At 41.2% G+C, this 12,134-nt stretch overlaps 1 protein-coding gene across 2 annotated transcripts; it reads right to left on the bottom strand.

Annotated features, from left to right (window-relative positions):
- Nucleotides 1-859: 859 nt before the first annotated feature.
- pdpn (podoplanin) lies at nt 860-11,652 on the bottom strand. 2 transcript variants are annotated; one of them, XM_014017884.1, is made up of 4 exons: nt 11,221-11,652; nt 4,533-5,006; nt 3,884-3,989; nt 860-2,394 (listed from the first exon to the last, which is right to left on the bottom strand). In XM_014017884.1, exons 1-4 carry the CDS (start codon nt 11,273-11,275, stop codon nt 2,388-2,390), a joined length of 642 nt encoding a protein of 213 aa, XP_013873338.1. In that variant the 5' UTR covers nt 11,276-11,652; the 3' UTR covers nt 860-2,387. The 2 variants fall into 2 exon arrangements, with proteins under 2 accessions (XP_013873338.1, XP_013873337.1); XM_014017883.1 differs by having other exon boundaries at nt 3,884-3,992; nt 11,221-11,650.
- Between the last annotated feature and the right edge of the window lie 482 nt (nt 11,653-12,134).

The raw sequence follows: 12,134 nt of genomic DNA, 5'->3' as shown, positions 1-12,134 counted from the left end.
TTTTCAGTTTCTAATAGTCTAACGTCAAATAAGGACAGTTAATGATACAATAAATAAGGCATTTCACTGCTGCATGCCTTTCTGTTGTTTTATTTGTTTCTTTGTTTTTTCATTTGCACTGCTAATTATTTACTCATTATTTATTATTTCTATGGCTTGTGCAAAAAAAAAGCACATGACGGACGCTGGGCCCACCCAGGAAGTGACTCCACCCTGCAGCAACGTACAGAATTCCCCCGTTGCCGAAGGGAAGAGAGCGAGCCCAACAGCCTCTCCATTCGCCCCTCTCAAAAGCCTCCATTGTTCCCTGAAGAGTGAGGTGAAAAAAAAGTGAGCTAAAAGGGAGYTATGAAGCTCCCTGGTGAGGTAGAGTGTAGGGTGGGGGTGTTGGGGGGGAGCGTTGGGTTGGTGCCTAAAACCACACGGAGGACCASGAGCCAGACACAGAGCATCTCTGTGAGTTTGGCCTCGGCTTAACGGCACAGCATGAAGAAAAAAAAATCTCCAAAACATGGCACAAACAGCACACCTCACTGTCAGAGGGCCCAACTGTTTCAACGTTTCTTGAGCGTGTGCGTCCTCCATATTTGGTGCTGTTTGTCTGCTTAAAAAGGGGGATTTTTTTCCCTCTTTTTTTTTTTTTTTTTGAGGGGGATTTGAAACGCTGCTTGAATCGGCCAAGCAGAGCGGGCAGCTGGACGAAGCCCCGGGCAACTTGTTAATGTTTGCATACTTCGCTTGGAAATAAGAAAGAAAAATTGAATCATGAGACTCTAACGGTCACAAGAATATAAGTGAGCGTAACAGCGCTGGTGTTCACTTTTAGCTGTCTCCACAGTAAACAGACAAAGAAGAGCTCTTTACGAAACATTTTTCTGTTTTATTGAAACAGTATGAACAAAAAAAAAAAGAAAACTGCAATTAAATAAAAGGTTTGCATGAATCAGACAGCACAAATTAAAGACATAAAAATAAACCAACGCGAAAGCAGAAGAAAACATTTCACTGCAAACATTTGCAGAGTCTAAAGCCTATTCATTAAATGTTACTCCACTCATTCAGTGCACATATTAAATACTGTTTTTAAAAGCACGCAGGGACAAGTTACGAGTTCTTTTTTTATACACTAATTTAACACAGCTATAACTGCAGAAGTAACAAAACAGGCCATACTTCTGAAAACTGTGCACTAGAACTAAGTGCAGCTATTAAATGTAAATGTGAGTACAATCTAGGGTTAATGACTGGGTGGATGTTCTTGTAATAAAACAACAGAAGAACTACATTGTCATGACATCACAGTAATTGCGTCTAACAACTGCTGGCAGAGTAAAAAAAGCTATCCGTGTAGAAGTTTTTTGCACCAAAAAAAAAAAAAAGAGAAAGAAATAGGAAAGTTGAGTCCCACTATTGAATCCTTGCGAGCAAGACAGAGACAGTGGCACAAACCCCTTCTGCTGAATTTCACAGATGTGTATCAGGTTTTTATGAGTCTGTGTTAAAAGTGAGCAGAATGTCGTGTCACTCCTGCAAACGAGGGTGCCTTTTCTGTTCCGCGTCAACTCAGAGCACACCCGTGTTGTGGGAACGTCTGCACACCGTGCTTCATACGATTGGCCGACGTGTCAGGTATTCTGACTGCAAGGGAAACTGAACTGAGATGTTTTAGCTACAAAAAAAAAAAAAAACAAGTCTACAGTTTACTGTATATAGTGCGTGTTAATATCAAAAAGCTAGGCTATGCAACTGTAAAAACATGAGAGTCATTTGCTTTACGCTATAGAGCCCCTGCGTTGTATATACATGAATCTTGTGGATTTGCAACAGTATTTCCTGATTTGGATTCTCAGCCTCTGTGCACGTCACACACTTTGTCATTTAAATGCTTTTCTCCCTGCTTTAACAGTAATTTAAGTCTGTCACTCCACCGTTTTAAAGGACAGAAACACCCCTTCCCACATGTCAGTTGATTTGTTTCTTCATTTTTATTCGACAAAATGCTTTTGGAAGAAAATAAAAAAATCTTTGTGACTTCCTGCTGTCACTTTGTTTTGTTCTCTTCAAGGGAATAAGGGAAGGCAGAGCCTTTAATGTCAGCAGCTCCTTAATATCAGAGGTGGCAGGGGGGGGCACGAGGATGTTGGCTCGTGCCCCCCCACTCTTGTCTCGCAAACAATACAGTACATGCATCACATACGTCAACACAAACAAACCTTCTTGCACCTCTTGGTTTGGCAACAGTTCAGACTCCGACTTTGATTAGTTTAGTTCTGGTTTTGTGCTTTTTTTTGTATATCTTTGTGTATAGGATCAAAATCAGCGTCACAGTTCAGTAGTTTCAAATTTCCAGAACTTTACATGATCCCGTTGCTTGGTCAGCTTCTCCCTCAAGGTCTGTGGGAGAAAAAGAGAAAACCAATCAGAGAATTTAGGCAGAAAAAAAATGTATATTTGTATCTGTGTTGGATGAAATAAAATTAGCTTATTTCCAAGTCAGTTATTTGGTGGGTTCAGTGTATTTTTATAATATCCTTTTGTTGCCTCTTGAAGGCACAAAGATGTAAACAAAAATAATGAATAGGTGAAAAACAGATTTAAATATTCCWTTAAAAGTAAGGATGTAACGATTCGCTCAAGCCCCGATTCGATTCAGTTATCGGTTTTAAGTTCATGATTAAGATTATTTTCTTTGTTTTTTYCCCMCAACAAAATGAATTGTAGCCATTTTAAAACCAAACATGTGTCTTTTATTTTAACATCAACTTTTTTGTCCTTGTATGAAACTGTCTGTTGTCTTAGTAGCATCTTTAAAATAAATAAAAATGTCATCACAAACCTTTGTGTGACCAGAAGTATCAAACTGAATTGCAATAATGAAATCGATTCATTCATTTTTATGAATTGATTCACATTTTAAGCAGTTAAAATTGATTATGAATCAATTACATCCCTAATAAAAAAAAGTAGCAGTTTTATGTATGCTTTTAGAACGTATTTTTCATTTCAGTACATGTAAACGTCTGGATTTAAAAATGACGTAATATTTCTTTTAATGTCAAGAATTACAGGAAGTTTGACCTTAAGTTTCCAGGAGTCAAAGAAAGACAAATTGTTGACTCTAGTTTGCAGTCGCGCGTCCAACAAACACAAGCTCTCTGTTTCTGAGGATAAAATCAAGCTGTTAATAAAAAAAAAAAAAAAAAAATCAGCCTACACGATGACCACTGGCCACGCACACTGACACTGAGTCAATTAACAAAATAATTTACAGGTCAAACAGAGCCACTTGTCACCATGAATGCCTGATTCTTCACTCCCAGAGCATGAGACTGTGCGTCAGTTAAAGGATGGATACAAACATGTTTTGTTTTTAACGGAAGAAACTTGTTGGCAGAAATATGAACAGGAGTTGGAAATTTATTAGCGGAGAGAATCAAAAAGAGCGATAATCTTGTGTTTCAATTCAACCCCTTTTTTTGCTCTTGGCTGACCTATGAAAAACAGAACTATTGATAATCATCACRATCTCACAGGGCAGGGCGTGTTCTTGAGGAATTAGTTCCACCAGTTTGTTTTCTGGGTTAACGTTGGTTTCCAACACCCTGAAACCATTTATGGTYGAAACATTGTAACAGTTTGTGTCGGGCATCCAGCATCGTCTTATCACGCAGACCAACAAGTCCCATTACATCACTAYCTATGATGTAATGTGACTGTGGAAATAGTGACTAAATGCTCGTCCTTCTTGGCTCCATATTGAAAGGAAGCAAGACGCCTTCCTCACTCTCACTCTGACTGAATGCGTCACTCTCACCTGGCTCATGCGCTCAGTGTTTGCTGTATGTACAGTATGCACAAATATATAAAGTATATGAGTACTTACGAATATTTGCCCATCCTCCTCACAAACGCAAACACCACAGCGATCACAATCACCACAGCGAGGATGGCACCGATCACAATGCCGACTATCTGTCCAGAGCTCAGGCCTTCTGCGAAAGAAAAGTTTCATTTATACAGTATATCTTTAAAAACATCTCTTAGATTTACAGGGTTCCCACACCTTGGTCAAYATCAAATTCAAGGACCTTTCAAGGACTTTCCAGTACCAGTTTCCTCAAATTAAAGAACCATGCGCAACGGCAATTACCTACTGCAGAATGTYGCCAATAAACAGGTTTAATATCATGTAAATTCAATGAAAAACTGAACAAAGAAGTTGTTGAGTCAGAATCAATGACGTTAGTTTACTGTAATCCTGAGTTATCCACATTGTTGTATACATAGTTATCCAATGTACGTTTATTTTTTTATAATTTATTTTTTTTAAAAGATGATGAAAATCTGTCATGTGAACAGAGAATTTCAATCCCCATTCAAAGACAAGTGTAATTTTTGGCTGTTTTAACAAATTTTCCAGGGCCTTGAAATAATTTTTTCAAATTCACAAACTTTCAAGGATTTCAAGGACCTGTGGGAACCCTGGATTTAGTTTGTTTTATGTGTTGATCACTGTAAAGTCGTTTCCTCACCCTCACTCTCAGTGCTTTCTTCGATGTTCACCTGTTCACCCGTGCTGTTTATCTCCGTTACAGCAACTAGGACCTCGTCCACTGTAGGATCGGTAGGTTCTGGTGCAGGAGCTGTGGTCTCCTCGGGCAGAGCCGCGACAGGTGACGTGGTCTCCTCGGCTGCAGCGACAGCAGCGGTCGTGGTCTCCTCAGCAGTTGGTAAAACAGTAGTCGTGGTCTCCTCGGTGGGAGTTGAAGTCTTGACGTCGGGAGCTGAAGTGATGAGCGCCGACGACGTGGTCCACGCGTCAGTGATAGTCTCAGCTTCTATTGTGGTCCCTTCGGTAGCGACCGCGGTAGAGCTTGTGGTTTTATCCACGGCGTCAGTTGSAACATCTGATGTGGCTGTAAAAGGACCGGTGAGGTCCACTGTTTCAGTTTCAGCTGCAGGGGTGACATCTGCTCCAGTCGCAGTGCTGTAAAGTCCTGTGGGGCCTGAGGAGACCAAGAACAACAAAACATCATAAATATTTTTTAATGCAAATCCTTCCTTCTGTTTTCTGACTGGTTCAGGCAGAACGGATCTGCAGATATTTTACTTCCCACTGTGGCCACAAATTTGCTCAAGGGTTAGATGTTGTACAGTATTTGTAAAAAATAAATAAATAAAATAAAACATTTTCTCACAGCCCTGTTAGGCAAGACAAATGAGCATGTTATTATATTTGGTTATGTTCCCATCACCTCAAAGTGTTATGAGGAGAGAATGAATTAGAATTTCAAATGATAGCAGCAATCCACCAAGCCGGCTGAGCCATTGTCCTCGCCCTCTTTGAACAGTCGCATAAAGCACAATTGTAAAATCAAAATGGCATCTGACACAGAAGTTCCCAAGTTTGCAGAGATGGGTGCAATAAAAAAAAAAGCCTGCACGCTCTCTGAAAACAATTGCCCCATCATCTGAGCACAGCTGCCAAGGCAGCACAGCACACCCCACCCTATGACCTCCCAAAACATACATCCTCCTTCAGTTCCTCCACCCGCTCCCATCCTGTCTTTAAAATTTGTGTCTTTGTGAAGTGGAATGCCACATCCTCTGCCTCATCTCCTGTGGAAGGAGCTAAAATGTAAGAAAAGCACAGTTTTCTTTGCAACTTAACCAAGAAGRAGCTGATGCAACAGGGGATCAAATATAGTAAGAGTGGTCTGAAACACTAAAGAGGTTGAAATGTAAACAAAAAAAGATCTGTCTACTTCAACTTGTTCTTGTTTTTTTATGTCTAAAGGCCTTTTTCTGCGCACACAGTGAAGAGAGGCTCCTATTTCTTCCCAGCTGTATAAAGACATAAATTTGAAAGCTTGACCTAGTTTCAACCTAATCATTTGCCTCTAATAACTCTCACTCCATCTTCCCATGTTCGACGTTGCTCCAGCCACAACTGAAAGCAAAGCCTTACTTTCAGCACTGCTTTGAAATTAAGGAGGTAGAATTCAGCGGGGCACCAAAATTACAGTCCGCAATCAACTTTCCACTGACACACACACAAAAAGTAGTTGGCTAGAGATCGCTTCGTCTTCTCTTTGGAAAAGTAAAGTCTGTTTAAACCTACTCATCCCTCAAAAYGTTCTTTCAGTTAAGAGCAGGAAAGTGTGTCATCCAAACTTAGACACTGACATCATGGTCTCTCCATCTCTGCTTCATCCAGGTTCTTCTAAATACTTGAAATAATGGAGGAGGTTTTATGAGAGCAAAAAATAACCCCGAATGACCTGCTGTGGTTTCATTAGGCAGGGTAAATATAACAAAACATTTGTTCCCACTGCCGCAGAACCATTTGGGGGGTGGGGGGGTGGCAGTTTGTTTGGAACGTCTGTAAGCAATGATATAATCGTCTGCGCTTCACAGTGTATGGCTGCACACTATGTGTAATCACCCAACCCACCAAGTAACAACTGTTTCATTATGTGYCCAATTCTCACAGTTAGCACAGAGTTCTCTGACCCTTCTGGGTTAAAACACTTGCCTTACAGAGGAGCATACGTCCTGCCTTTTTTTGTTTTAATCTGCTTCTCATTTGTCTCTCCATGACCCTGACACTCCCTGAGATTATGGCTTTGTTGTTATTGAAACCTTTAAAAGAACCGACTCTATTTTCACCTGTGGAAATCAGACCAAAATCATAGTCAATTTAAACCTTCTCTAACCATTAATACATGTTTAACACATGGTATGAAAGTATATTTATATGAGAGTATACATATATGAGCATATACATACAGTATATGGAATAGGCGAGTTGTTAAGCATGAATAAACAATAAGTATGTTAGTTATGGAAGTAATTAGCCTTTATGGGTAAAGCATTAACAAATAAAAAAATGTATAGTGTATTAAGTATGAATAGTACTCAATTAATGATGCTTTCAAGGTTAAGTAACATACTTTAATGATTAGGTACGGCTAAATAAGGTTTAGTTATTATAAAGTGCCAAGCCCAGTGGCTCCCAAACTTTTCATCTTCTGACCCACAAAATATCCATGGCAGAGGCTTTTGACCCCAAATATTACTGGTCTGAGTGCTCAAACTTTGACAGTAACCCTTATAAGCAAGGGCTTAGTGACAATTCAAACCGCTTTAACAGCTATACTATTTTTCCTTTTTATGGTTATTCTAAATATTTTTGTACTAATTATAGGAGAAATATTACATCACCAATCTTTTACCTTTGATTTGACTTCTGGTGATTGTCCAAAGACCCCAACTTTATGCTTCATGACCCACAGTTGGGTCACGATCCCAACTTTGGGAACCACCGGTCAAGCCTAACTGACTTTAGCAAGCACATAAACTGCTATGACTCAGTGAACTTTACAGACATTGAGATAGAATTTGGTGTTAGTAGCTGAGAGTCATCTCTGTCACAGTAGTTTTCTTAAAGCCTGGTGAGATGTTGTTATTCTCAATTGCTTGGCTAAGATTAGTTTAATCCCAGTAAAACCAATGTTTTGATTTTTGCCGTAAAGTGTTTCTGATTTTATTAGATTTATCACTCTTTTGGGTTCTTCAGCTGTTCACACAAAATAATCAGCTAAAAACTTAGACTTCTCAGGGATTACATATGAATAAATGATGGTTCTTGTATCATTATGCCTTGAGGAATCCAATTCTCTCCATTTCTGTTTATGCCAAGACTCTGTTCCCAATTTACAGTTGGTCCAAAGCTAACTCGGCTGCTGGACGAATCATCAAGCCCAAGCTTTGCTCTCATATTACCACAGTCCTTGTGTCTTTTCATTGGCTTCTGATCAAATTCAAATTCTTGTTTGTAAAACATTAAACGTCTTCCAAAGCCTTCTAGTTGTTCCTCTCTCTGAAAACATGAGGGGATTTTGCATTTGTTGTCAAATTGCGGACAGTGGGACAGCATTCCCCGAGAAGTCAAGATGGAAAACCCTCCTGAAGCCTTTAAACCACAGCTGAAGATCATTTCAAAGTCTTTTTGTAGTTAATTGACCTACTTTAGGACCCTCCTTTGTGTTGTTTTATTGTAGTTTTTCGTGTTTGCTTGTGAGCAATTTCATCTAGTTTTCTGCATTTCATGTAACCTCGGTTTTAAAAAGTGGTATATAGTGGGACACTGACGTTATCATTATTAGTATAAAACACGCCAAAAGAAAGCAGTTTGAAGCAAAGGCCATTCAGTTCATATTACAAGTGTGTGAACCTATGAATTTTAACATTAACAAAAACCTATTAAGGTCCAACGGCTTTTATAAACACAAAAAGCAATTTGATGCTAATGTATCACATTAAATCTGGGACCACAAATAATTATGGTTTAACAGTTTCCCTGAAAAGTGAAGCAGATAAACGGGAAGGGAAGGGTGAAGTGCATTTCAAACGGGAAAATTACTGAATAAAAAAGGGAGACGTGTTCAGATGAACACAGCATCAAAATAAAAATAAAAATAACGAAGTTTGACAGACATGAGGGCACCCATGTGAGGATGTTTCCTGCTTGACAAAAATAAAACTATATTAAGAGTTAAGGTGAGAACGAGGCATAAAAACAGCTTCCAACTACAGATCCCATCTCAATCAGCTGCCTCTGGCGGGGGGCCCTGTTTGTGTGTGTCTGTGTGTAAATTCACAGCTCAGTGTGGGAGGGAGAGACGCTGTGAGGGGAGTGTGAGCGAACCCACCTTTGGAGCTCGGGAATGTTTTCATGACGCTAAAGGAGGGACCTGATAAAGATACAGACACCCTGTCCCTGACGTAGCACTAATATGAGAGGCCGTATCGTATGAACCTCCCCCACAAAACCAGTAAGAGACATCTCTAAAGATACTGAGGCGTACAGCGTAAAGCGCACTGGAGATTTCAAACGAGGGGTAGGTCAAAGTGGAAAATTCTCAAAAGGCCTTATCAGAAATGCAACACAGTGAGCGTCCGTACTCGCTTAGGAGCTGATGTTTTTCTCCTCCTCGTCTCGATAAGGAGGACCTTCAGCAGGACCCATCTGGTCTTCATCACCAGGGGCAGAAATTGCCATCAGACCAAATGGGCCTTTAATCTCATGCCCTCCAGGTTTGCATTTTGACAATGTAATGAACCAGATCAGGAGTGGTGAGACACAGGAAACTACTGCAGTAACGGCTAAATAAATAAGTTGTTCTTCAGTTCTCTTCCTTTGTTCCCAAAAACAACGACCCTAACGACATTATTTTTTAAGCAAACTCTAAAACTCTAACTTTGATGACCTTCAGTTCTTTTTATGCTCACATGGCAGTGCTCACAGGCCCCAAAAACTTCTCCTTAAAGAAGTCTGAGAAACTCTGCTTCTGATTTCCGCTCAATTACAAAAAGCTGCAGAAACGGTTGTAGCAACCTCTTTCTTAAAAAGCTAAAAGACAGAGCACTTCCTTCACCTCCTCAAATTGAGACTCATTCGAACTGAAAATAGCTCGCGTTTCCGCTTTTTAATGGAATGTGTCTCATATTACCAGCTAAACACAACATTTGAATAATTTCTAAGAGCGGGCATGAACAAAAGGCACTGACCTCGTTGGCCAGATATGATCAGGATGTTATTTGGCCACCGAGGCAGACAAAACTCATTAGGATGGAGACCTGGGAATTGGTTGGGTCCAGGAGTGAAAGGAAGGAGGCGTTTACGCAATTCATATTGGGCTTTTAGTTCAGTTTAGTTTTAAGTGGCACTAACAGTTTTCACTTGTGAAGTAAGAGTGACTTTTTTGTTCATCTTAAAAGGTAGACAACATTCCTCTAAGAGTTGAAACACCTTTTTTTCCTGAAGAAACCCCCCAACGTAAATGGTGCAGGTCCATCCGCTAGTTAAGATAATCATTCAAAAACAAATCTACTCTGTTCCCCGGTGTCTACACCAACTCCCAGGGTTAAACTCATCAGGCTGAAACAGGGGAAAGGAGGCAGAGAGCTGTACGAAAAGGAGGAGGGCTGGCAAACAAGGGGGCGGGGGGGAGAGGCAGGAGAGGGGGATCTTAAGTGGCAAAGGGTTGACACCCCTCCAAAGATGGGTAAATGCCAAGAGGTGGCGCGTCCAACGGTTTACCAACACAGGAAAGGAAGGGTGGAGTAACTCTCGGAGCTAGCGTCTCTCACTCCTTTCCCCCCGTCCATATGACCTTCTTAAATATAGAGCCTCTCACTATTAATACACACAGTCAAACCAGCACGGCCCTGCCCTACAGCTCCCTCACACCCCTCACACTGCCGGTGCACGTCTATTTCTTTAGGAAGGGGAGCGCTGGTGAATACAAAAGGAGACAGCAGAAGAAAATGCGAGGGAAACAATTCTTATTTTTTAAAAACAAAATGAGGAAAGAGCCAAAGTTGCAACACCAGAGATCCGGGAGTAAAATGAGATGAAGGCTTGTGAAGAAACGTGTGCACATTACAGTTTACAGCCACGACACACACACACACACACACACACACACACACACACACACACACACACACACACACACACGCATGCACGCGCACACGCATGCACGCGCACACACACACCACCCCTTGCTGCAGATGGGATCTGTTTTGGGAGGCTTCCAAAGGATATTCCTTTCTTCTTTTCAGCAGTGCCAGGAGTTTACAGACACAAGGCAGCAGAGCTCCCTCTATTACATCTTTTATTTATTTTTTCCTTTATGGCAGAAAATCAAACCTTTCCTTTTGTCTGGCTGGGTTCAGAGGTGAGAAATTGTGCGAAATCCTGCGAGAAATCTCACAAAGCAGGAGAGGTTTGCTGTTAAATGTACACATTGTGTTTATTTGAATGCTTTTTTGTCCCCTCTTTGTAATATTACCTCATTCACTAAGTTTCTTTGCTTTTTTTTTTTTTTTGCACTCACTGATTTTCAGATGAGGTGGAAGTCAAAGATAGGAATACAGGCCTGAGTTGCCTGATGCAATTTTAGGACATTTTTCTAGGCAAACCCAACAATTAAAGATGTTATAACATTTTTGTTAGCACGAAGCAAGCAAAATCATCCTATCAGTGAACAGGTAATAAAACCAGATCTCCTCTGCCTCCGTTTGAATCCGCCGCCTGAAGTGTTTCATTCAGAAGAGGATAAAGCAAACAAAGAGTGGTGTATGGAGGGCACATGGAGGCAGAGAGGGGACAAAGTGTGCTAACGGCAGGACAGTGAAAGAGAGTACACTTACTTGCACGTGTGAAAGGGCCAACCAGGGCCAACAGGAGCAGCAGCTGAACTTTCATTGTGTTGAAAACTCGTCCTCAAGTCTTGTCTCCTCTCAGAACCGATGGGAGAGTCCCTCACAGGGCAAAGAGCGCGGCACCAGAGACTCCAGACACAAACCGCAGGGAGAGGATGCTAGACCCCTCAAAACAAAGCCCCAAAAAATAGGTAAAAGAAGAAGAAAAAGTTTCTGGAGAAAGAGACAACAGTTTAGATTTTGGGTAAAATTGTGGAAGTTAAAACAGACAAGCAAAAAAATAAAATAAAATAAAAAAAGAGACAAGGGAAGGTGGAAGGATGTGGAGAGGACAGAAGAAAAGAGAGGAGCTCTGACCACTCTGAGGAAGTGTAGGGAGAGGGAGGGAATGGCACACCAGCGCACGAGAGAGAGAGAGAAGAGTGGGTGCGCACGAGCGAGGGGGGCTGGTACTGGTGGGCGGGCAGCCTGGGGGAGCGGGAGGCAGGTTAGGCTTTGGGAGGAGGCTCTTCTGGGCAAAGGGGCTGTAAAGGTGGTCCGGCCGGCGTGAGACGCACTCTCTCTCCTTTTTGGTGCACGGCCAGGCCAGCCAAGTCTGCAATATCAGCAGTTTGCACACTTTTACAAACACACAGATAAATTCAGAGGTGACTTAGCTTATCAAGACAGAACAGTAACCACGTGGTCTTTAGCTTATACAACAACAGAGCTAAAGCRACATTTGGTTTCAGAACATTTGGTTCCTTTAAGCAACCCTGAACCATAAACATGGAGCCAATTAAGTGGCTGCAGCAGAGCTTCACTTGATGCATGTAACTGCTTATAGAAACCAAGTGTACCAGAGCAGCACTATGTGACAGATGACTGATCATCTAAAGCTTTACTTTAGTTTTTTTTTTTCA

The sequence above is a fragment of the Austrofundulus limnaeus genome, unplaced genomic scaffold (genome assembly GCF_001266775.1).
Source record: "Austrofundulus limnaeus strain Quisiro unplaced genomic scaffold, Austrofundulus_limnaeus-1.0 Scaffold178, whole genome shotgun sequence".
NCBI lineage: Eukaryota > Metazoa > Chordata > Actinopteri > Cyprinodontiformes > Rivulidae > Austrofundulus > Austrofundulus limnaeus.
This window is presented reverse-complemented; position numbering and strand designations above follow the sequence as displayed.